The 26,728-nt window shown below is 40.1% G+C and overlaps 2 protein-coding genes across 2 annotated transcripts in view; one reads left to right on the forward strand and one right to left on the reverse strand.

The window, feature by feature from the left end:
• Nucleotides 1–7,434, reverse strand: part of PTCD3 (pentatricopeptide repeat domain 3) — a 28,736-nt gene extending 21,302 nt beyond the window's left edge. Inside the window, exons 1-4 of the mRNA XM_012644242.1 lie at nucleotides 7,331–7,434; nucleotides 5,190–5,242; nucleotides 5,043–5,079; nucleotides 2,638–2,683 (exon numbers count right to left, since the gene is read on the reverse strand). Coding sequence (XP_012499696.1) covers nucleotides 2,638–2,683; nucleotides 5,043–5,079; nucleotides 5,190–5,242; nucleotides 7,331–7,434 — 240 coding nt within the window. The remainder of the gene's footprint in view (nucleotides 1–2,637; nucleotides 2,684–5,042; nucleotides 5,080–5,189; nucleotides 5,243–7,330) is intronic.
• Nucleotides 7,435–7,773: 339 nt separating this feature from the next.
• Nucleotides 7,774–26,728, forward strand: part of POLR1A (polymerase (RNA) I polypeptide A, 194kDa) — a 74,848-nt gene continuing 55,893 nt past the window's right edge. The window contains exons 1-6 of the mRNA XM_012644253.1: nucleotides 7,774–7,962; nucleotides 13,089–13,293; nucleotides 14,516–14,665; nucleotides 22,454–22,561; nucleotides 23,499–23,584; nucleotides 23,710–23,813. Coding sequence (XP_012499707.1) covers nucleotides 7,886–7,962; nucleotides 13,089–13,293; nucleotides 14,516–14,665; nucleotides 22,454–22,561; nucleotides 23,499–23,584; nucleotides 23,710–23,813 — 730 coding nt within the window. The 5' untranslated portion in view covers nucleotides 7,774–7,885. The remainder of the gene's footprint in view (nucleotides 7,963–13,088; nucleotides 13,294–14,515; nucleotides 14,666–22,453; nucleotides 22,562–23,498; nucleotides 23,585–23,709; nucleotides 23,814–26,728) is intronic.

The following is a 26,728-nucleotide window of genomic DNA, read 5'->3' on the forward strand; positions in this document are numbered from 1 at the left end:
CAGTAACGGGAGACAGATCATGCAGAGTCTAGGAGCCCTAGTATGGACTCCAGTTGTTATTTCAATTACAATAATGTGAAGCTATTCCTGAATTCTGAGTAAAGTAAGCCAGGGTCACTACAGCTGCTGAACTGAGAATACTGCAGAAGGGTTGAAGTGGGAGGGAACAGAGACTATTACAATTAATCCAGGCTAGTGAGAGAGAATGATGAACCAAGGTGATCGGTGATGATGGCAAGTGTCTGGCATTTGGATATTGTGCAGAAAAAAGTGAATAGGCCTGAAACAGCTATCTTTAGAAAGTCCTGTTTCGAAGCAAGGCTGGCCCGTGGCTAGCACCTGGGAACTTGGATTTTGGGAGGGTTTCTACCATTCCTAGAACTGGTAAGAATGGCTCACTGTGCCCAACCTGTTTATATGATATGGTTTATGTTAAAAACCTGGTTTCCTTCTGGGAATGTGGCACTTGGTATATGCCAGCCAGAGGGTGCCTACATGACCAGCCTCCCCTAAAAACTCTGGGCACTGAGTCTCTAATGAGCTTTCCCAGTAGACATTTCATATGTGTCATCGCAACTCATTGCAGGAGGAATTACACAAGTCCTATGTGACTCCTCTGGGAAAGGACTCTGGGAAACTTGTGCCTGGTTTCTTCTGGATTTTACTCTATGTGCCTCTTCCCTTTGCTGACTTTACTCCGTATCTTCTTGCTGTGATAACTCTTAGCTGTGAGTCCTCCTGGCAAATCCCTGAACCCGGAAGTGGTCCTGGAGATCCCATCCACATATATTTTGCAGGGAGAAACAAAGGCTTTACTAACATGAAGCATGACAGAAGAGCCAAAGATGGGTCCCAGAATTTTGGCCTGAGTAGCTAGAAGGATGCAACTGCAATTAATGAAATCACAAACAAACAAAAGAAAAAAGGGCGAGGAGTAGGTTTGGAGGGAAAGGGGTTTAACTTTTGAGATGTTAAGATCTTTATCATACTTTCAAGTGGAAAGGTTTCTCATTCTCCACATTGCCATTTTTTATAACATTTGTCTGATTATGTCAAACCCCTGCTTAAAGTTCTTCAATGGACTTGGATAAAAATCAGAACTCCCTAGCATGGCATTCATGATCTTATCTCATCTTTCTACCCCTCAAATCCTCGAGTCCCACCACACTAAACTACTCGTTCCATGCCTTTGCACCCCTGTGCAGTGTTGCCTCTGCTGGGAATGCTTTCCCATTACTGTATTTTTGCTTCGCACCTTCCAATCATCAACTCTTCCGGAAGTCCTTTCCCAGTCTGGGTGATATACCCCCTTTTCAGTGCTACTTCAGTCCTCCTCCCTAGGAACCATGGAAGGACTGTGTCTAACTTCTACGCCCAGCACAGTGCTTGGCAAGCATCATAAGGGCACAATATACAGTTACTGAGTGAATAGATAAATGACTATCTCTTGGATCCTAATGGCCAAAACCCAGATAAGTCAGGCAATTCTACTACAACTTCTCTGACTTAATGGTGGTCCTGGGCAATTCTCACTGAAACACTGAGAACAATCTCAGAGGCCCATTTCAGGTGCCTATTTATGGGTAAGTGAGCTGGCCAAAAATCTCAATGCTTTTCAAGTGGGGAGATGTAATATTTAAAAACCCTTTTTCAGAACTTGGTAGAGTATACCTATGCACATTTGGCCCAACATCATCTTTAGATGTAGTTCAACACCTACAATAGAAAAACAATTCTGGATATTTTTGATAACCAACTTAAGGAGGGTCAATATCCACAAAGACATTGTGGCAGAAGATTTAATTATTTTAGACTTTCCTCCACAGTTACAATTTAAAGTAGTTTTTGGCTAATGAAAAATACAATCAAGCAGAAAGTTCCATCTCTGACACACTTAACCAAAGTTTCAGTGCATCCTCTGACTATACACCTTATTCTTGAGTTGTCAACACAGCAGATTTCATTTGTCAGTAATGAAAACGAGAGTAGCAACAATAAAAAAAATAGCTGTCACGTACTGAGCATTTCCTTTGTGCCAAATACGGCCCTAAACCTCTAATGTATACTTAACTCTTAATTCTCACCACAACCTTGAGGTTTAGTGCTACAATTAACCCCCATTTTAGAGATCAGGAAACAGAAGGATCAAAAGATACCCAAGATCCAAAGCTAGTTGTTCAGCTATTTAAAACACTGGCTCCAAGACTCACATTCTTAATTACTGCATTACTCCAGCATGATATTAGTTCTCAAAGTTGGTATACAGATCACCTGCTACGGTTACCACATGCCCCAGGCATATGCATTTCGACAAGCTCTTTCAGTGATTAGAGATCACTGGTATCTTAAAAAAACAAAACAAAACAAAACAAAAAAACACACAAAAAAACCACACACACACAAAAAACACTGTATTTGGAGATGAAAGACATGGAAGTAAGTTTTTTTAACACCCTAACCAGCCCTGAGCTAGTTACTTTGAAAATCTTATCTTCCTAATTTGTCAAATGAAGGGATTGGATTAGATAATTTTAAAGGAACTTGCTAGATCCACAACAGTTTAATTCTGAATATTGAATAGGTATGAACATTAAATGTGTTATTAGCCAAAATAAAAACTTAAAAAATCCTACTTACCCTGTTTACTGTGGATGCAAGTGCCTGAAGAACAGCCACTTTATCCCTAAGAATAAGAATCACAAGTTAACCCACATCAGAGCTCTTCATAGTCACAAAGTAAACAAATGATTTTACTCAGTGCACTAGCCAGTAACAAACTTCAGGTCTCGCCTAGAGCTGGTTCTTATCTCTCAAAGTCATTAGAATAAGTTAAAAAAGGAGAAAACTGTCAGTTCTTTTGCCTGTAGGTAGTACGTGTTCCTTTCTTTGCTTTGCCTGCCCTTTCTGGCCCGGTCCCTAACATCATCACCTGGGGCTAGTGATTGCCATCCTCACCTCACACAACTATCTTGCTCACTTCCCCTATCTGCTTTTCTAAGGATTCTTACTACAGCTTTCTGGACTACTCTTGCCTTTACTCTCTAAATTGGTGGCTCTTAATCCAGTTATATGGGAATAAATCACAGGCTACACTCTGGACCTGGTGCATCAGAGCTTCTAAGATCCACAGAGGACTGTCACATGCATCCTTACTGAACTTCCAGATGATTCTGATGCAGTCTTCTGGTTTAACCCTCTCAACCATATATAAATTTTTGATAAGAATTACAGGCAGTTGTCCACTGCACCTTTGGATAGAGACCTTCACTGAACTACTGGAAAATGTTTCACTGGAATGAATGGCAAACAAGATAATTCAGTTTCAAATGTATTTTTACTCCTATGTTAGATTTAATGTGCTTCGTTCCCAATAGGGAATTACAGTAAATTTAATAAACCAAGAGTGGTTTTCTAAACTAAGTATAAGAATATAAGTCATCTAAGACAAAAGAACATACAAGAAATATGTATCATATTAACTGATTAATTCCCTGAGCTATATAATATCCACTGGATTTTTCTAACCATTTTTAAGTCACATTAAATTTTAAGTCACATTGAATTTCAGCAAGTGCGATAAAGAAACATTCTCTCATCTCTCAGTATTCCCTAACCAGATCTTTTATTAGCATATTTAAGCCTAACCAAGTTAGCAAATCTTACTAACATATTTGACAAACACCAGTGAAAAATTTACGATAGATTACTCATTAGCTCCTTTTAAAAAAACGGTTATTTTAAAAAGTAATCACAATGAATATATTATGTATTATCTTTAAAAAAATAAATCAGAACATTACAGGTTACGCTAAAAGTGTCCAGTGTCATCTTGTGACCCTACCCATCATGAGTTGGCATTTATATTTCCAGAACTTTTTAAGGTACTTTTACACACATTTCTCTCTAAAAAATGTGTGTAAAACATACGAGGGTTCTCCAGAAAGTATCCAGCCATTGTTAATACTATTTTTCATATTACATGGCTGGATACTTTCTGGACAGCCCTCATATACTGTCATTCTGCCTGATATGTTTACCTAAGTTTGACCGTACTATGCCTGTTATTACCCATAGAGCTAATTAATTCCTTTAAATGTTAACTTACTGCGTGATAACCATTTTTTATTATCCATTCACTTTTGAATGGGCACTTGGGTTATTTCGACTTGTTACTATTCCCAAGTTATAAAGAACATTCTCATCCATGTCTCTTTGGTATATATGCAAGTGTTCCTCCAAAGTGGCTAGCCAGTGAGGTATGGATATTTTAAATTCTGATTCTGCCAAATTTCCCTACAAAGAGTTGTTCCAATTTACTGGCCTATCAACAAATGTATTCAAGCACCTATCTGTCCACATCATTGTAGGCTTTACCTTGCACTTAACCCATGCATTGATCATAACTGGGCTCCATGTCTTCTCTAAATAATTACACAATTCAAATTAAGAAAGCATTTTTCTTTAAAGCCTTTTTAAATGAACCCAAGTTTTCAGGTCATACTGAGAATTCCAAGACCTGGCTTTTTGAGGGACCTTTAAATGCATTCAATAATATATTACAACAAGCATTTTTTTGAAGTTTTTGTTCTTAACATATTCAACAAATGCTGAATAAATAAGGCAATTTGTTCAAGGATCTATCCAGTGAATAAAAAAGCTAAATTTTACAGTCCGCATTATTTATATTACCCTAGCTCATTAGGGATCATAAAGAAAATAATTTTGCCTGGTTTCCCAACCATATAAGAGAGAACTTCCTTTAAGAAATTATTCTAATGATGATGTTCATGTTTAACTAATATTATGTTAACACACTTAGTTCAGAAGGTATTTTAACTGTTCTTTTAAGTAAATCTCATTCCTTATTCACTGACCACTCTCCACTTTCTTCTTTGTTTTCTTTAAACTCCCCAGCTCCACACCCCCAGCTCTTCAAATGCTCTCCCATTGCTCTTCCTGTCACTGATGCCTTACATTCCCTCACGTTTCCCTCATAATTAGCACTAAACCACTTAATGAATGAACATTGACAGAATACTTACCAAGTTTTCTTTTTTGGAATGACTACTTCTTCAATCCCTTAATGTGAAAAATAAAACAACATGAATCAGTTTCCTAATACTACAACTACTATGGAATACAATGTATTGATATAAAAATGAAATTACTTCAACAGATTTTTTACATACCTGTCACATCACTTCCTTCAACCTTTGGGAGGGCTGCACTTTCAGAATAAAATCTGCAAAAAATAAAAGCCAATAAAGCTAATAATATTCATTAATGAAGTTCCCAGCTCACCTCCACCTATGTGCATTTTGAGCCCAAATTTTCCAATTATCATGGATTAAACTGACTGGATAACTCACGTCACTGCATGCTAAGATGACGTGGCCTATACAGCACGTTCAATGGATATGAAATATGGACATGAGATGGTCAAAATTTCTTGAAGCAATCTTTATGCAGAATCAGAAGAAAAGGAAATCTGTAATGGCAGTTCAACAATTTGAGCAGCTGGTTTGAAATCCAAGGGACTTTCGACACTGGAAACCTAAAACACTTTGAGGTTAAGAACAATTCAGTGAGCTCCTGCTTTTATATAGATAATGTGCTGGTAGTAAAGGCTTACCTCACTTAAAGTTAATTACGAAGAAGCTAATGACCCATGTTGCCTTCCACTTCCTTCAACAATCAGGAATGTGCCAAATATATAAGGCGTAATTTAGACTTGGAACTACTGATATTTTCTATTTTCAGAGGCTCAGGTATGAAATTATTTTTCACCCAAAATACAAAATCACTAGTCCACACAACTGAGTTTTAGAAGTCCAATGCCCTATCCATTGTGTCACAGAGCCAGGTCTGAGTTTTGCTTTTTTTTTTTGAGACAGGGTCTTGCTCTGTTGCCAGGGCTAGAATGCCTGGTGTCATCATAGCTCACTGCAACCTCAAACTCTTGGGCTCAAGTGATCAAAATGTTCTAATCACACTAAAAATACAGTTTACACACCACACAGATAATATGCATGAATAATATAATTTTGCATATTTCCCTATCCTAAATGGCATTGGTACTATTCAAAAAATTGTCAAGGTGTGATTACATAGAAGAATACTTTTTCCACTAGTATCTGGTCAGGCATCATTTCAAAATAAGAATACCTCTCTCTGCTAAAGACATTTCAGAAAGAGATCACCTTTTTTATTTTTTTTTTGAAGAGAGGGTCTCACTATTTACTCAGGCTGGTCTTGACTCCTGGACTTAAGGGATTCTCCCACCTCAGTCCCATCAGTAGATGGGATTACAGGCATGTACCACCTTCCAGACTCATAGAAATCAACTCTTTCAAATCATGCTATTTGTTTCCCACGACATTAGAACAGAGATCACCACTATCTTGAGGATGAATGCTGAGAGAGATGTTGCTGTCAGGCAAAGAAAATGAGTAGAAAAATGTCAACAATGGATACTAGTAGGAAAAGGAGGACTGGGACTGAATGGCAGCATAAAGGCTTCTCCAATACTATGTGGAGGGTACATTAAAAAAATATTGTAAATTACACATCTCACTTATTCCTCACAAATCTTTCCCATGGTTATTACCAGCTCCAGTCTACAAATGAGAAAATGTCTACTATCACCCAACTGAAGGACTGGCTGACACTAAATCTAAGATTAGGTTTGTCTCAAATTTTCACTACATGTTACTGCCTCTCATATTTCCACAATGCCACGGTTTGCACTGAATGAAAAAAAAAATCACATAAATGGGTGATACGAGTTCCAAGCTGTAACAATCACAGATTAAAAGGGTGTGGTCAGATCTTTTAGATTTTTCTGCTTTTATGAAAACCTGCTAACTTCCTTGGCCAAATGTCTCCGCAACACCTTGCACACAGTGGCGATCATCGGCTGCCTTTTATTTGGGAATATCTGAGGAGTTCTCCTCGTTCTTTCTGGTTGGGTTAAAATGAGTCAGGACAGATATATATATATATATATATATTTTTTTTTTTTTTTAATTCGGGGTAGAGTTGCTAACAGCCACATTCACTGAAATGTGAGTTTCACGAGAGCAAAGTCCTAGTTTTGCGGACAGTTCTAACTCCAGAGTATTGCAAACAATAAATAATCTCCCTAATGAATAATTGCGTTTCAAACCCTATTTCAAAGCACCAGCTCCGCGTGCCTGTGCTTCGGCGCACACGGCCGTGAGAGCGCGCATGCGTAAACCACTCCATTGTACCTAGTTCAACAGTTCTCGGGGAGACACCGGACTAAGTTGACTCCGCGGTCTTCTTCGTGGATCCCTCAAGCTTCTCTTACCTAAAATTGGATATCCGTTCACACAGTCCTGCCCGTTGACGCTTCAGCGGCAGGCCAAGCCTGGTACCGATCTTCCACAAGCAAACTGAAGCAGCCACCGCCATCTTTGGCTTCTTTGCAGAGCATGTTGGGAAAGCATGCCTCCGACCTTCAGGGAAGCGGGAGGAGGGAAGTGGGCGGGAACAGCTCAGCTATTGGCGGAGACGGAACAAGACCAGAGGAATATGAAATTGGAGGTTGACTTTACCACGGAAGGTAAAGGCTCAATAAGCTTCATTTGCCTCGAGGAAATTTTCCTACACGATTATTTTAATGTCTTATATGTCTTTGATTGTTTTCAAAATAAGAGGGCTAGTTGAGAATCGTACAACTATTTTCCTTTCCCCCTGCAGCAAAAATGATCTCGTCCACGTAAATCTCATTCCAGCTAGCGGTTCCCGGAGGCATGCGCAGTTTGAATCACATGGTGGCTGCGGGCTTGAGGCTGAGTTGAGAATTTATCGGTGGTAACTCTAACATCTCTCGGGGTGTCGAAACTCAAAACTGACCTGCAGGATGTTGGGCTCCAAGAACATGCCCTGGCGGCGACTACAGGGTATTTCCTTCGGGATGTATTCGGCTGAAGAGCTCCGGTAAGGAGTTGGTGGGAAGCATGCACAGCCTGGATCTTGAGGTTGGCGTCATAAACTACTGTTCCCAGAGGCTTTTGGACCCAGCCTATCTTCTGAGTCTATGGTTGTCTGGCATGTGTCCTGCTGGGATCCGTAGTTCGGGGAATGTTCCCGGGCCGACGTGCACTGCCTAGAATCCGGTGGGGCTGGGGAGAGAGAGGTGTCCGGGTTTGCAGCCTTATCATCTGCCAGTCTCCTCGTTAATTAAGAAGCGTTTGTAGAATTACCATATTGCCCTCGAGGCGGCTAATCTGTAAAATGATTATCCTTTAAGTGTCAGTTCAGGCGGTAAGTTTTCTTTGCTGGAACCCCGCTATCGTCTCCGCCTAGTTACTAAGTCAAGGGAACTCTGCTTAGTCCTCATTTTGATCACGGTAGCATTTGAGCCTGCATACACCACACCCTTGCAACTCTCCTCTCTTCTAGGACCTTATTGGCTTCAGAGTCTCCTATTTCTGTGGCAAGTACTTATTCCTCTCTTACTTGATCCAGTCTATCCACTAACAAACATTTATTGAGCATCCAGTTTTTGCCAGGCACTAAGCTAGGCGTTAATGACACATTGGTGAACAAAGTGCATTCCTCTTTTTACTCCTTAAATAATATTGTTCCTCAAAGTTCTATTCTGATAATGTTGCTTTTCTTATCCTAAATATTGTGCCTAGACAATCTCACCACTTTCATGATTGATAGTCTCAAAGTTAAATCTCCAGCCCAATTTCCTTTCCTGATTTTCAGACCCATTTATTCAGCTGTCTGGACCTCTACTTGAATTTCACACAGAGTTCTTAAACTCATATATCAAACACTCAACATGCACCATCTGCCCAAAAGGTTAGAGAGACTTGCCCCTCCAAAATGGTGTACCTAATCTATTGCAAAATGGTCACTAGAAACCAAGAAATAATTCTAGACCTCTCTCTCCTGACATCTAATTTATTTATTGACCTCTTACTGTGTGTCATCTACATATCTCTTTGTTCTATACCCTGCTTTTTATCCTGATTGCTACTGCAATAGACTGTGATAGATCCAGCCCTTATCTCATGCTTCAATTGTTTTTTCCTTCCACCTCCCTCCCAAAACCTGTCCAGTCCATCCTCCACACCTCTGTCAAAATTACTCTTCCCAAGTGCAAGTACAGTCATGGTACTGTCAGCTTTAAAACTCTCTAAAGGTCCTCCGTTTCTCTCAGATAAAGGATGCTTTCTTAGTATAGGCTACAAAGTCTCCCATGATGAGGCCAATGCTGATTTTAGTTATAATATCATCCCTTCTCTAGCCCTGTTAAACTACTTGCACATTCCAGAAATTGCCTATGTGTTTCGGCATTTAGGGCTTTCTTCAAGCTATTTTCAAATGTCCTTTCTGCAAGAGGGACCACTTCCCTCTGTTCCTCACTCAGTGTACACACCCAAAGGCTGAGTGCAATGCCTCTCTTTTTCTGAGGTCATTTTGCATGTAGTACAGTTGTCTCTCATGGTGCCTTAATTACTTTTTGTGCTTTTGTATATTTGTCTCCCTCCACTAGCCTTGAGCTTCCTGTATGTCTGATTCCTTTCCTTTATCCTCAAGTCTGAATAAATGGATGAATAAACTCCTGAGCTAAAGCTGTGGCATCGATGGTAACAGTGTGCTAGCCCCAAAATTCACATTGTCTCATCACCAGCCATAACCAAAACCAAAAATGTTTTAGATTGCCTGAATTTTTTGAGAGATAATTGTGGAATTTTCAAACAACAGCATGAGCAAATTTTTAAAACTTTTTTTAGAGACAGAGTCTCACTCTGTCACCCAGGCTGGAGTACAGTGGTACGGTCATAGTTCATCATAACCTTGAACTCCTGGGCTCAAACAATCCTCCTACCTCAGCCTCCCTAGTAGCTAGGACTACAGGTGCTCCATCATGCCTGGCTAATTGTTTTATTTTTTGTAGATATTTGGGGGGGTCTCACTATGTTGCACAGGCTGTTCTTGAACTCCTGGCCTCAAGCTATCCTTCTGCCTTGGCTTTCCAAAGTGCTGGGGTTACAGGCATGAGCCACTGCACCAGGCCAGCATGAGCAAATTTATACCTATCACTAACATTTTAGACCTGTTTGGGTCTAGGGTTGAGAAGTTTCCATAATTCTGCTACCTTTTACTATTCTAGATCCCCATCTCACTCAGAGTAAAAGCCAAGTCTTTAAAATGGCTTGAAAGGGACTTTTCTGGCCCCAGTTACCTCTCAGACCTCTCCTCTATTCCAGTTACCCTGCCTCTTTGCTGGTCCCAGATCACCACAGGCACACACCACCTCAGGACGTTTGCACTCACTGCTTCTTCTATAAAGCCCTCTGCCTGGGTGACTGCATGGCTTGCTCCTACATCTCATTCAGGCCTTTGCCCAAGTATCTCCTTAGTGTGGGCTTCTCTACCCCTGGCTCATCCTATCATTCCCCCTCCCTGTGTTATATTTCTTCATAGCACTTATTTAATTTGTTTTTTGTGTGTTTCCCTTCCCTTACACCCTTCCAATAGGGTGTAAGGCCCGTAAGCACAGGGATTCTTGTCTGTTTCCTTGGCACCTAAAACTATATCTGGCACATAGTAAACACTCAGTAGATGTGTTGAGCATATAAATAGATGGATGGAGGAGCTATCTGCTTAGCACTTGGTGCATTCAGTCCTTACTACACCACCACCGTTTGTGGTGGTACCTCCAGTTATAGGAAAGGAAATTCAGGCCCAGAGAATAAAATGTCTCTCTAGGAAGTAGCAGGGGTCATCCACAAACCTAACTCTGTTGGTCTCAAACTCAGTACTATCCAGTGGAATCCTTACTGATAGCCTCTCTTCTTCATCCCTTCTCTAGCCCCATCATGGTAAAGAGCGACTTTTTCCCCTACTCCAGCAGAGAGAGAGGAACTTTGTTCTAGGCACTATATTATATAAACATTATCTTCTAATCATCCTAAAAGAGCTGCCTCAATGCCCAAACTTTAGGTGAGAAAAAAATTTGGCAGTTATCAAAGGACATAATCAATAAAGAGAAAAGGCAACCCATGGAATGGGAGAAAATATTTGTATATCATAAATCTGATAAAGTATTAATATTCAAAACGTATAAAGAACTCCTATAACTTAACAACAAAAACAATTTAAAAATGGACAAAGGACTTAAGTAGACATTTTTCCAAAGGAGACATACAACTGGCCAATAGGCAGGGAAAAGCAAATAAAAACCACAGTGAGATACCACCTCAAACCCATTAGGACAGCTACTATCAAAAAACCAGGAAATAACAGGTATTGAGCAGGATGTGGAGATAGTGGAACCCTTCTACACTGTTGGTAGGAACATAAAATGATCCAACCACTATGGAAAACAGTATGGTGGTTCTTCAAAAAATTAAAAATAAGATTTACTCTATGATCCAGCAATTATTCTGGGTATATATCCAAAAAATTGAAAGTAAGGTCTTGAAGAGATATTTGTACACCTGTTCATAGTAGCGTTATTCACAATAGCCAAAAAGTGGAAACAACCCAGGTGTCTATCAACAGATGGATCGATAAACAAGATGTGGCATAGATATACAATGGAATATTATTCAGTCCTAAAAAGGAAGGAAATTTTGACATGTCCTACAACATGAATGAACCTTGAGGACATTATGCTAAGTGAAATAAGCCAGCGATAAAAGGGTAAGTACTGTATGAGTCCACCTGTACTGCGAGTAGTCAGATTAATAGAAGCAGAAAGTAAAATGGTGGGAGGGAGGGAGATGGGGAATTATGTCATGGGTACAGAGTTTCAGTTTTGTAACCTAAAAAAGAGTTCTGGAGGTGGATAGTGGTGATGGTAGCACAGTGCAAATGTACTCAATACCACTGAACTGTACTCTTAGAAATGGTTAAGATGATACATTTTATGTTGTGTGTATTTTATTACAATTTCAGAAATTAAGATTAACAAACAAAAGATAAGTAATTTGTTCAGTGTTAACGCAGTTCAAGGTTGCAGGTGGACTTTAGGTTTGTGGGAAGGGACCACACACACAACTATTGGGTTAAAAGTTTCTCATGAAATTAACTTACTGGCAGCAAGGTAACCATATAGGCAGATCTGTCTCCACGTGGCCTTGGCTTTCAGAGTGACCATGCAACATACAGTCTTCCGGATCTGAACAGCTTAGTTCTTGATGGACCGCCATCATTTTACATTCAGTACATAGCCACCATCATGAAGAACTTAACTCTATTTTTGTGCTTCATTAAAGGAATGTTTACAGCAGTAGTGAGCTCTCCTCCCCAGCAAGGCCCTGCCCTTAGGTTTCCTCTAGGGTATGAGACAAATGATTCATTTGTCCTTATCTTTATTTTCTAAATCATAAAAGAAATTAGGCTCTGTACAAAGTTGGCTTTGTATAAGTAGTTTTTAAAGTGTCCTATAGAAGTCTCTTTTAAACTAAATATAAAATGTGATGAAACCTTTTGTAAAGCAAATTATATTTCTCAAAAGTTTGAATACTTGTATTTAATTTTCTCGAATTTACTATTCCTGCATGCAAGGATTATTGTATCACATCCCCTTCATTGAACTGTGTGGGTTTTGGAATAGATCTGGTTCATATCCTGCCTCTCCCACATTCTGGCTGTGTTACCTGGATTAAATCACCTAATGCTCTGAGCCTCAGTTTCCTCCTCGGAAAAATGTATATAGTGATCTCCGAGGGTTAAGACCAAGACTAAATAACACTGTCTGTAGAGCATTCAGTGTATATAATAAGAGCTTAACTCCTTTTTATGAATAGTCTGCCAGTGTACTCAGTGCAAGTTTTGCTCCAAATCTATCTTTTTGAAGATTTTACGACTCTTATTTATTTAGCACATGTGTGTTTATTAACTATTGGATGCTGGCTGTGCACTACGTGTTGAGGTGCAGTGGTGAGCAGGCAGGCAGAGATTGTGCCCTCCGAAGCTGTCAGTGTGTCTGAGTAAATAGATATTAAATAATCACTTGCTACAGTTTTGAGAGTGCCAGAAAGGAAACACCAGAGAGGTTGGTAACCGTAGTTTTCCCTCGGTCTTTTTTATCTCCTTAGGAAATTAAGTGTTAAATCCATTACAAATCCTCGGTACCTGGACAGCTTGGGAAACCCATCCGCAAACGGCCTGTACGATTTAGCTCTGGGCCCTGCGGATTCCAAAGAGGTGTGCTCCACCTGCGTGCAGGACTTCAGCAACTGCTCTGGGCACCTGGGCCACATTGAGCTCCCGCTCACGGTGTACAACCCTCTCCTCTTTGACGTACGTACTTCCCTGGATGCGTGGGTCTCAGGGCTGCTCGTGGGATGTGCAGGTGCGGCCTGTCTCTTGCAGGATGTGTCTGAGGAGGTTAAACTCCAGATGCTGGGAGTTAAAGCATTCTTTAGAATGAGATTTAAAATGTTGAGGAGCCAAATACAATAACCTCCACTTGCCCTGTAGCCCTAACTAAACGAGTTTCAGTTTGATTCCGGTTGGGAAGAGCCACAGCTTGATTCCAATCACTTGGGGGCTGGAGGGGAGTGCCCAGATTCACACTCTGCACCTTTTGTTGCAGGAGCTTTGTGCTCTTTAGAAACCTAGGTGGCACCTCCCTGGTAATAGAGGGAACTTAAGTGTTCTCAAGGCCTCCCTGAGCCCTTCAGGTGGAACTGTGGGCTCTTGCTTGGTGGCAGGAGAAGCAAAGCCCCAGCAAGCCCGACAGTAAGTTCAGGAATGAAGCTACTGTCATGAGTCCTGCTTGTACATGTTCAGCTTTCTATGTCAGCTAACTTAACTTCCAGGATTCTTTTTTTAAGCTACACAGATCATGGTATACGTAGACATGGTTTTTTCCTGTTAATGATATGAAAGAAAGAGAATTGTCTTTGTTAAATACTTGAAATAAAGTAAAGGTAGTCCCCCCACCTCAGGTCATACACCCAAAGTAAATTTCAAATTTTAATGGATTAAAATGAAACCATAAGCCGGGTGTGGTGGCTCACGCCTGTAACCCTAGCACTTTGGGAGTCCCAGGTGGGAGGGTTGCTTGAGACCAGGAGTTCAAGACCAGCCTGAGCAACATAGTGAGACCCTGTCTCTACAAAAAACAATTTTAAAAATCAGCTGGGTTTGGTGGCACATCCCTATAGTCCCAGCTACCTGGGAGGCTGAGGCAAGAGGATTGCTTAAGCCTAGGAGTTCGAGGTTGCAGTGAGCTATGACAATGCCATGGCACTCTAGCCTGGGTGACAGAGTGAGACCTTATCTCTTAAAAAAAAAAAAAAAGGAAAGAAAAGAAAAAAAGACACCATAATGGAAAATAGAGAGTAATATATATCTAGTTTTAAGGGTTGAAAAGGGCTTTCTAAGCATATAGGTTTAAGTGAAATTCTTAAAGGAGTACACTGACTCCATAAAGACAAAACTTGGGAATATACTGAAAATTACCATGACTACTATGTCTCTTTTTAATATCCTGTTTGTTTTTATTCCCTCTCTTCAGAAACTCTACCTGCTGCTCCGGGGCTCTTGTTTAAACTGCCACATGCTGACTTGTCCCCGGGCTGTGATTCACCTCTTAGTCTGCCAGCTGAGGGTACTAGAAGTCGGGGCCCTACAAGCAGTCTACGAGCTGGAGCGAATTCTGAACAGGGTAGGTGTGTAGTGTCGGTCACAGAAATCAGAAAAGCCAAAGTGGTGAGGAATAAGAGATGTTTGTGTGTTGTTTCTAATTACTATCCTAATATTCACCAGACTGATCTTTTATCTCATGACTGAAAACCAATAGCTAGATGTGAAAATGTGAAGCTTTAAGAGTAATTGAAGAAATATTATTGAAAACAACAGTGAAATGCCATTTTATTCATTAATGAGCTTTTTATTGCTGGACTCAGTATTCAGGGCTTATGGATTGCTTTTGATTATTGCATCTCTTTTGGTCTATTTTATTATAGAACATTTTAATGTAGGAAATTCTTTTTTAGCCAGGCATGGTAGCTCATGCCTGTAATCCTAGCACTCTAGGAGGCCAAGGCAGGAAGGAGTTTGAGAACAGCCTGTGCAAGAGCAAGACCCTTGTCTCCATGAAAAATAGAAAAATTAGCTGGGTGTGGTGGTGCGCACCCATAGTCCCAGCTACTTGGGGAGGCTGAGGCAGGAGGACTGTTTGAGCCCAGGAGTTTGACATTGCAGTGTGCTATGATGATGCCACTATACTCTAGCTGGGGCAACAGAATGAGACTCTGTCTCAAAAAAAAGAAAAGAAAATTCTTTTCATGATATTGACTTTTTTGAAGACTCAAGGCCAGTTGTATGATAGGATTTCCCACCTTCTGGATTTATCTGATTATTTCCTCATTAGATTCACATTTTGACAATACAACCTTTGTAATATAGGATACTTTGTATTGCATCATTTTAGGAAGCACGTGATCTCAGGTTCTGCTATGGTAATGCTAAGTTTGGTTACTCTTTTGGGGTTCTTTTATTTTTTTATTGATACATAGTAATTGTACATATTTATGGTATGCATAGTGATGGTGTAATACAGCTAATGTATGGTGGTCAGATCAGACCAATTAGTATATCCATCACATCAAACATTTGTCCTTTCTTTGTGTTGGGAACATTCAGTATCCTTTTTCTAGCTATTTGAAACTATGTAATACGTTATTGTAAACTACAGTTATTCTGCACCTCTATAGAACACTTCCTATCTAGCTGTAATTTTGTGTCCTTTAACAAATATCTCCCTATCTTCCCCTTCCCCCTATACTTCCCAGCCTTTAGTATCTTCTATTCTACATTTTACTTCTATAGGTCAACTTTTTTTTTAGTTTCCATTTATGAGTGAGAACATGCAGTATTTAACTTTCTGTGCCTGGCTTATTTCACTTACTGTAATGTCCTCCAGTTCCATCCATGTTGTTGCAAATGACAGAATCTTATTCTTTTTTTATGGCTGAAAAATATTCCATTGTGGATATACCACATTTTCATTATCCATTGATCTGTTATTGGAAACCTAGGTTGATTCCACATCTTGGCTATTGAGGATAGTGCTGCAATAAACATGGGGGTGCAAATATATCTTTAATACAATGGTTTCCTTTCCTTTAGATAAATTCTTAGTAGTGGGATTGCTGGATCATATGGTTGTTCTACTTAGAGTTTTTTTTTTTTTTTGAGACAGAATCTCACTCTTTTGCCTGGGCTAGAGTGAGTGCCATGGTGTCAGCCTAGCTCACAGCAACCTCAAACTCCTGAGCTCAAGCCATCCTTCTGCCTCAGCCTCCTGAGTAGCTGGGACTACAGGCATGCGCCACCATGCCTGGCTAATTTTTTCTATATATTTTTAGTTGTCCGATTAATTTCTTTCTATTTTTTTTAGTAGAGGCGGGGTCTCGCTCTTGCTCAGGCTGGTCTCGAGCTCCTGAGCTCAAACGATCCACCCGCCTCGGCCTCCCAGAGAGCTAGGATTACAGGCATGAGCCACTGCGTCCGGCTACTTAGAGTTTTTTGAGGAACCTCCATAGTAGCTGTACTAGTTTAAATTCCCACCAACAGTGTATAAGAGTTCTCTTTTCTCTGCAATCTCACCAGGATTTGTTATTTTTTGTCTTTTTGATAATAGTCATCCTAACTAGGGTGAGATGATAGCTCATTGTGGTTTTGATTTGCATTTCCCTGGTAATTAGTGATGTCGAACATTTTTTCACATTTTTATTGGCCATTTGTATGTCTTTTGAGAAATGTCTGTTCAGATCATTTGCCCATTTTTAAATCAGATTGTTTATTTTTTTGCTCTTGAGATGTTTGAGTTCCTTGTATATTCTGCATATTAAACCCTTGTCAGATGACTAGTTTGCACATACTTTCTTCCATTTTGTAGGTTATCTTTTCACCCTGTTGATTGTTTTCTTTGCTATGCAGAAGCTCTTTAGTTTGATATAATCCCACTCATTTTTGTTTCTGTTGCCTGTGCTTTTGAGGCCTTATTCATAAAATCTTTTCCCAGACCAATGTCCTGAAATGTTTCCCCTGTGTTTTCTTCTAGTAATTTTACAGTTTCAGATCTTACATTTGGATCTTCAGTCTACTTTGAGTTGATTTTTATATAGGATGAGAGGTGGCGGTCTAGTTTCATTCTTCTGCACATAGACATCCAGCTTTCCCAGCACCATTTATTAAAGAGCCTGTCCTTTCCCCAGTGAATGTTCTTAGTACCTTTGTCAAAAATCAGTTGGCTATAAATATGGGGGTTTACTTTTGGATTCTCTATTCTGTTACATTGGTCTCTGTGTGTATTTTTATGCTGTGCTGTTTTGGTTCCTGTAGCTTTGTAATATATTTTGAAATCTGGAAGTGTGATGCCTCCAGCTTTGTTCTTTTTGTTCAGGATTACTTTGGCTATTTGGGATCTCTTACAGTTTTTATTTTGGATTTCTTACAGTTTCATACACATTTTAGGATTGTTTTTTCTATTCCTGTGAAGAATGTTATTGATATTTTGATAGAGATTACATTGAATCTATAAATTGTTTTGGGTAATATGGTCATTTTAACAATATTAGTACTTCCAATCAATGAGCATGGGATGTTTTTACATTTGTTTGTGCCTTGTTCAATTTCTTTCATCAGTGTTTTGTAGTTTTCCTTGTAGAGATCTTTCATCTCCTTGGGTAAATTTATTCTTAAAAATTTTTTTTGTAGCTGTTATAAATGGGATTGCCTTCTTAATTTCTTTTTCACCTAGTTCGTTTTTTGTGTATAGAACCACTACTGATTTTTGCATGTTGATTTTGTATCCTGCAACTTTACTGAATTTATTTATCAGTTCTAAGAGTTTTCTGGTAGAATCTTTAGGTTTTTCTGTGTATAAGTTCATGTCAGCTGCAAACAGCAACAATGTGGATGCCTTTTATTTTTTTTTCTCTTGCCTAATTGCTCTGGCTGGTTACCTTTGGATAAGGTGCTGATCATTAGATCTCTCTAATGGAAAGAAATATTTTTCTTTTCATAATTAGTATTTATTAATACTTCAGGCTTTCTGGTGCTATTAAAAATACCTTATTTAAAATTGCATTTTCTGTTTGTTGGTATATCAAAATATTATTGATATTTTTTTTTTTTATGTAGCAGCCTAGCAAAATTACCTCATCAATTCTGATACTTTATCTCTAGATACTTTTATATTTTCAGCACAATCATATCATCTGCAAATACTGGCAGTTTTGCTTCTTTCCAATCCTTAGTTTTTGGGGTTCTTTTAATATGTTATTTTGGTGACTAAGATCTGTACTACCATGTTAAAGTTGTAGTGGGCATCCTTGTCTTGTTTCTTGTCACAAAGAGCAAGTATTTCCCTTTCCCCTTCCTCGCCCCCTTCCTGGATATTTTGGTCCTAAAGTCATTAGATGCTTACACAGCAAGGAGGGATTCCACACAGAGGCACGGTCCAGTATGATGTCTAAGCACCAGTAGGGTGAGGAAAGCATCTGTGGGAAGTGTGTCCCAGCACAGGGGCTCAACCTGAGTTGTCCCTGCACATATGGGCAGTCCCATAAGGGATGCCGGAGCTCAAATAGCATGAGGAGGATGTTCATTTGGAGATAAAAGCTCCTCATGGGGTATGTATGCCCAAGTCAGGTGAGAGGGTGGCCCTGTGTGGGATACATGACCCCAAATAAGGCAATGAGAGGGTCCACAAGGGGGATGGACTGGTGTGGGTGTGAGTCCAAGTCCTAAACACATTAGATGGATAGAGCAAGGGTGAGAGGGTTCCATGCAGAGGAGTGGATGACAGCAGAGATAGAGTGGTTACATACAGGGAGAGGGATTGATTGAGTGAATATGTAAGTTAAGAGTAGTGGGGGCCAGATTTCACACTGTCAGCAAAAAAGAGTTACAAATATATAAGAGAGAAGATACAGGATTAATCCTGTACTGTCGAAGTGGAATTAAAAATATCAATGTGAAGTGTGTGTGCGTATACACATGTATTTTCCCCTAGTTCTGTCCTTGGGAAGGTCTTGGAGCAGTGGTCCAAATGAGCATACCTAGCACCCATAGCTTGGCTTCTAAATACTGTTCTCCACTAAAAGGGCTTCTTGAAGAAATGGCTGACCTAGGGCTGGGACAGAGAAAGTACAAGATCAGCCTAGATAGAACATGCTCAAAGAATGATGGGACATGTCAAAAGGACACAGGAGCCTCTGTGAAGGGCTCACACTGGCCTAATCTGACACATTTTGAGCATCAAAATAAATGACAACAGTAAACCATTATATAACCCATTTGCATGAAGTAGGAATCCATGAACTCCATGAGTTCATACTGTTACAAATGAAAGAATGAACTGAATGACTGAACGTTTAAGTAACAGGCTACTTACACACTTTCAAAATACTGCCACTTCACCACATACACACACATAATTTTTATTAATTTCAAAGGTTGGTGGGGGAGAAGAGTAACTGTATAGTAGAGAAGCCACTAGTCACACACTTACTCAAGTGGTCAAAGTGAACATCACCTGTTGGGACAGGTTGAAATCACTCACCACCTTATACAATGAAGTGAGAACAGAGCATCATTTCTGGATATTCTTGCCAAAGATGCATTAGCTGAATCTGATTGTGAGGAAACCTCAGACATACCTATATTGAGGGATTTTCTATGAAACTTGCCTTTAATCTTCAAAAGTGTTAATGCCTTCAAAGTTAAAGACTAAGGAACTATTCTAAATTGAAGGAGACTTAAAAAAAGACATGACCAGTAGATGTAACATAACAGGTGGCTCTGAACTGGATACTTTTGCTGTGAAGGACATTTTTAAGAGAATTGGCAAAACTTGAATGCTGTCTGAGGATAGATGGTAATAATTTATTAATGTTGATTTACTGTTTTTGTTGATTGTATCATGGTTGTATTGGAGAGTGTCCCTGTTCATAGAAAATAGAAATACTTGGAACTTTTCTGTAAGTTTGAGAAATAAAAATAAATTATACCAAGAAAATAGGGAAACTTTTCAATATTTCACCATTAAGTATGGTGTTTGCTGAGCATTTATAGTCTTTTTTTGGGCAGATTAGGAAGCTCTTATCTTACTGTAATAGCTGAATATCGAATTTTGTCACTTTTTTATTAATAGTATCTATTGAGTCTTCAGGCAATTTTTCTCCTTTTTAAGCAGGTAACATTGTGAAGTTACTCTATTCCCTTTCTAATGTTAAACTAATCTTGAATTCCTCGGATAAACCCAACTTATTCATGATATATTCCCTTTTTAATATGTTGCTAGATTTGATTTCCTAATATTTTGCTTAGGATTTTTACATCTGTGATTAGTTGGGTATCTAGATTATATCAGCTTCATAAAATGAGTTACAGAATTCTTTTTCTCTCTCTTTAAAATGCTCTGAAAGAGTTTGCGGAAGATTGGAAACATAGTATGCCAGCAGGGCATGGCCACACATTTCTCTTTCACAGTTGTCCTCACGGGTGTCCAGGGACTAGTCTTCTGTGGCTCCCTGTGTGACTGACTGCTTGAGAGTAAAAGAACAAGATCATATCAGTGGCTTCAGGAGCCACCCTGGCCTAGAAGCCCCATGTCCAAAAAAGGAATCGATATCCTTTGTGACAGTTCCATGGCTGGGCTTCCTGGAACCCTCAGGGATATGCTGAGTTAGGACTCAGGGAAGCTCAGAGCTGGGGTTTCCCAGGTATTTATAGTTCATTCATAGTCAGTCCTGATGCAGTCTAACCAATCTGATCACTTTTACCATCAGCAATGTTGCCTAATGACACAACTGACATTTCCACTTATAATCACGTTTCCAGGGGAACAGAGCTAAAAAGTTAACTCAAGGTCAAATTTGTCCAAAGGAGTGATTGAAGAGGGTGAAGGGAGAGAGAAGGAATTTTCTTAAACTTTTACCCAGTTATATTTTTTTAGGAATCTGTCCATTTCATCTAAAGTTTAAAATTTATTGGCATGAAATTACTTATGGTGCCTACACTCTTAAAAATTTTTTTTCATAAAATATACTCACAAAAATGCTTTGATTATATGTACAATCTAGTAAATAGTTACAAAGTAACCATCATCCGTAAGATACCCTTCAATGTCAACATATGTTCCATGTCCCCAGAAACACTCTCTTCCCCCTGTTCCCTTGTGTACTTAACTTTTGACAGTTTGTTTGCCATTGTACTTTAATAATTCTTTGTGGGAATAATCATCTGAGACATAGGATAATGCTGCCTTCCTCTAGAGAGTATTCTCATTGCTTCTTGGCGACACTACCAACCATAGTCCAGGTTCAAAGATTAAAGCTCCCTGGACTGTCCGAGGGCTGGTAGTTGCTGAGGGTATAGCCCTTTGGGTTCCCAGCTTTCTGTTTTCGTGTGTTGAGGGTGGGGAGTGAAGATTTCCTGTTAGATTCCTATCCGTACACTAGCTTTAGGCTTTGGGGTTTTTTTAAGAAACAGAGTCTTGCTGTGTTGCCCAGGTTAGAATGCAGTGGCTGTTCACAAGCACAATCATAGCTCACTGCAGCCTCGAACTCCTGTGCTCAAGTGATGCTCCCACGTGAGCCTCCCAAGTAGCTGGAACTACAGACATGTACCACTGCACCCAGCTTAGCTTTAGACTTTGATTTCTGCTTCCTACACCATTTGAGAGCTTCAAAATATGTTCAAAAGTACGGAATTGGAAAATGCACTCAAGGCCAGGGCTGCCATGTCACAGAGCTTCAGGGAGCATCATGGACATCTGTGCCAGTATCTTCCCCAGGGGCACATGAGTACGGTGAACAGTCCCCTATATCAGCACACATATGGCGCAAATGCTATTTGTCCTCACTAGATTCCTGTTTCTCCTTCCATTTGCCCTGATTATTCCTCATTGTCTTGTCAGCTCTTCAAAGCATTAAGATTTTTAAAATATTTTAACCTATCTTGGTTCCTTTCAGTCTTAGGTGTGTTCTGAATAATCTAGCCCACTGTTACCGGAAGCAAGATGTTCTCTCGTTTGATTTATTTTATTTATTTATTTATTTTTGAGACAGGATCTTGTTCTGTCACCCAGGCTATAATACAATGGCAATGTCATAGCTCATTGGCTATGAGCTCATTGGCTCATAGCTCGAACTCCTGGGCTCAAGTAATCCTCCTGCCTCAGCCTCTCAAGTAGCTGGGACTACAGGTGCAGGCCAGAATGCCCAGCTAATTTTTCTGTTTTTTGTAGAGATGGGGTCTTGCTTTTGCTCAGGCTTCTTGTTTGATTTTTTAACAGTGATGTTGCCTTACTGTTTTGAAAATGCAACACAGCAGACATGGTTTCTTTTATTCCCCTCAAAATAATCTCTTCCACCCTTGAAGAGGCTCCTACAGTAATATGGCTTTCTGCAGTAATATGGTTTTCCTGTTTGTTTGTCAGTTTCTAGAAGAAAATGCTAATCCGTCTGCCTTCGAAATTCAGGAGGAGTTAGAACAATACACAACTGAAATCATGCAGAACAACCTCCTGGGGTCCCAGGGAGCACATGTGAGTTATCACTGTCTCTCTTCTCCCATAACTCTGTTTTCAGCCTAATTGTCCTAGTTCTCTCCGCACTGTCATTGCTTACACTTTGGGCTTCCCTGAGTTGACTTGAATTTGCCACATCTGCGTATTAATGAGGCCTGTGACTTCACAAATTACACAGCTGTCCCCAAGTGTCTGTTGCCTCATCTCTAATACCTGCCTGCAGGACCGATGAAAAGGTTAGCTGACATCAGGTGGTTTAGGTGTTTTTAGGTGGCATCCAGCAAACATCCACTTTGAGAATGGCATCATGTTGCTTTCTTCTCTCTCTAACACTTTCTGTCTCTACCACTGCTACCGCATCCTCCCCTCCGTAACGCCTGTGTAAGTAGTATTGATCTGTTCAGCAAATGAATAAATGGATAGAGTAGATAATCAGCCCACGGTACTAATCTTCAACTCTGACTCACCTTGTGCCCAGGCGTCACTCCAGAGATTCTGATTTAATTGGTCAGGGGAGAGGCCCAAGTGGGGGTTACAAAAGCCCCTAGGTGGTTCCCATTTGCACCAGGCTCAAGTTCCTTCAGAACCGTGAGGGCCATCTGAGGGAGGCCAGCTGCATCCAGAGAGGTTTGTTTTAAAAATTATAGTAACTAGCATTTATTGAGTACTTACTGTATTCCAAGCCCCCCACTGCATTCATGATCTCTTTATCTTAGTAACGGCTTGCTGAATGGTTACTGTTCTTATTCCTATGTTATAAATGAGGAAACAAGGCTTAAAGCGGTCACTGAGTAATTGGCAGAGCTCGGCTATATTAAGGTTCTGTGGAAGATTTTGTTTAAGAAAGTTGGGGGAGCAGTGTTTCCTCTGGTTAAAATTAACTTGAAAAATGAATACATGTTGGATTCTCCTCAAAATGGCACTCCAGAGTTCTCTGATTTTTTTTTTTTAACAGGTAAAAAATGTATGTGAGAGCAGGAGCAAGCTCATTGCTTACTTCTGGAAGGCACATATGGCTGCTAAGCGATGTCCCCACTGCAAGTGAGTATCGGGGTGCTTGGCTTTCCCTTTCCCCAGGCGAGACGTCTCTGGCCAGTCACTCACAGCTACTATTAAATGTCTTATTGGGGGTTTTTTCTCTCCTCAATCATAACTGCCCCATTCAGGACCGGGCGGTCAGTTGTCCGAAAGGAGCACAACAGCAAGTTGACAGTCACATTTCCAGCCATGGTGCACAGGAAAGCTGACCAGAAGGACACAGAACTCGTGGGTAAGCAGGCTGGGTCCTGGGAGGATCTCCTCCGCCATGTTTCTCCTACATGGCCGTCAGATGTGTCCTAAACCTTGGGAGTACCTGGTCCTCTCCGGCACACGTTTCTCGGCTGTGTTTGGGATGGGCCAGTGGTGGGACATATCCAGGTCTTTCAGGGCTGGAGGGGGTCCTGGTGAGCACCCCGCCCAGGCCTCGCACAGGAGAACTGCGGGCGGGGCTGCTTTATGAGGCTGTGCCTCATGGATGCTTTTCGCCTCAAGTGGTCATTTTTCTGAAAGAGTTTTGAGGAAAAAAATTAAGAGATTTACTTGGCAAATATTTTGAAACATTTTATGGTAAAACAAGTGTGGATTTATTTTGGAGTAAAATGTAGGTGAATAATTTTTAGGAAAAAGTAAGAATTCAACAAATATTAGCAGGCTCCTGAAGGCTGCTGCTGGCTGTCCATCCAGATCCCAGGGGTGGAGTCCCCTCCTCAGCCCTGCTCGCTCTTGCAGGGACTTGGGAAATATTTTGAGAGACTGACTTAGTACTCCCACTTTTTAACATTTGTAGTTGTAGGCTTGTTTAAACATACTTTTTGTTTTTTATTCTTAAGTGGTGAAGTACTGAGACCAGTACCTGCTATGCAGTATGGGCTCTGTAGATGTTAACTGTTCAGTTGTTATTATATCATCAACATGCCAGGGTAGAAAAAGCACAACCTGCGATTGACATTTGGCTCTGCTACTTATTCCGAATGGCTTAGAGAAGGTTTCCAACTCTATATAAAGGCGATAATAAAGCCTTTTGCCTAGAGTTGAGGAAATCACGTGCATGAAAGTTCATAGCAGATAACATTGCTAGTCCTTTTTCCAGGGCTTGAACATGGAATAGACAGGGAAATAACTCCCCCTCCTGGAGATGCATGATGTATCCTTAAGACTCTGGCAAGACCTGGAGTTAAAAACCTGTTTATTATCTTTTAATAAAACTTGTGTTTTAGAATAGTTTTAGACTTCAGAAGAGTAGCAAACATAGTACAGTGAGTTCCCGTATACTCTGCTTAGTTTTCCCTAATGTAACATCTTAGCATACCACGATGCATTTGTCAAAACTAAGAGTTTAACACTAGTGCAACACTGTTAACTAAACTACAGACTTTATTTGAATTTTGCCAGTTTTTCCAGTAGTTTCCTTTTTATGTTCCAAGGTCTAATCCAGGATACCACACTGCACTTAGAAAGCCTGTTTAATTTTATTTAATGGTTATCAGTTAATACCTCAAGAGTGGATTTTTCTATACTTACCTAGTAAATAACACCTTAAAACAATTTTCTCTTAATACCAGTTGGGATTTGCTGCTGTAGCTCTTAGGATTCCTTAAAAAACGTTCATAGATCGAGAACAAAGAAGGTCAGAATTCCGAGAAGATAACTGTTTCTGTGGGACAAATGGCCAGCAGTGGAGTAACCTTTCAATGCCTTTGCCAACCCTGTGCCTCTGAAATAATCTTTCACTGCAGCCATGAGAATATAATGGTGCAACCCGAAGTCTGTGCATTAGAAACAAGTAGACAGTAGTCCTTGACCACTCCAGGATTGGGTTTTTAGTATTTTACAAACATTTACTTGTTGGGCGGTCAGCATCGTGCCAGGACCATATTTGTGGGCACTATGCCTAGGTAGATACCACACCACATGGCCTCAGCTCTCAGAAGGGGCTGCTAGTGACACAGATCAGTAACTACAGGGAGCCAGTGGTATGGAGGCAGGTGAATGCTCTGAGCATGGGTCTGACCACGTTCCTGGTACCAGAGGGAGCCAAGAAGTGAGGCCTGTACCTAAATGGTCCCCATGGACTAGTGATCCCATGAGGAGTGCTGTGAGCTTGTAAAATGTTACATATACTTCCCGAGCCCTGTGCGGCACATTAGCATTTAAAATGAGAACTCTTATAGCCAAGATACTCCCGCAGCCACTGTGATCCAGTCTTCTCAGGTTACTTGACCTCTGAACCCCATTTTCATATGGCAGCTCTCACTGAAAGAAATTCACATTTTGAGTTGCTCTGAAATCCCAGCTAGATAAATTTTGTTGTTGCAGGCTGCAGAGGTGTCTTGTTAGGAGGGGGTATAGCCTGTGTTAGAAGGTGGCCTCCCACAGGTCTCTTCTGACTCTTTAAGATGCCGTGATGGAGAAACCTCTGTCTTCATGGTGCCTAAACTGCAACGGGAGCACTGCTGGGACAGGAGCTGGGGAGATTCGACCGGTCTTCCTCAGCCTTTCAAACTTGCTTAGTGGAAGAGAAGGTTCAGATACTCATTTCCAGAAATGTCCACCAAATTGGTCTTTAGGTTAATGGGATCTGTTTTTTCCCACTGGACATAAAGAAATTTTCTAATGCTGTGGTTATCCCTGAAGGTCAAAGCCATTCTTCAATTATATTAACTCCTTGAAATGTTTTGCCTTTATGGGTATTAAAACTATAAATGCACAGACTCCCTGACCTAGCAATTCTGCTTCTATGACTTTATCCTAAGGAATAAGACTACCCACATGATTGTTTAAATAGTTTCAAATTGGATGTGGCTAAATGCCTATCAATGGACACTAGTTAAATAAATTATAGTGCATCGTTAATATATATAATATATATTTATCCTAAGGAATAAGACTACCCACATGATTGTTTAAATAGTTTCAAATTGGATGTGGCTAAATGCCTATCAATGGAGACTAGTTAAATAAATTATAGTGACAGTTGAATGACATGCAATCATGAAAATGTTTTCAACAAAATTGAATGACTTGAAATGTGCTCACAATAAGAGGTTAAGTGTTAAAAGCAGAGTACAAAACCATGAATAAAATCTGTTCATTAGAAAAAAATCTCTCTATTCCTCAGAGGTAAAGACTAGGAGCAAGTGTACA

Source organism: Propithecus coquereli, unplaced genomic scaffold (genome assembly GCF_000956105.1).
Source record: "Propithecus coquereli isolate 6110/MARCELLA unplaced genomic scaffold, Pcoq_1.0 Scaffold208, whole genome shotgun sequence".
Taxonomy (NCBI): Eukaryota; Metazoa; Chordata; class Mammalia; order Primates; family Indriidae; genus Propithecus; species Propithecus coquereli.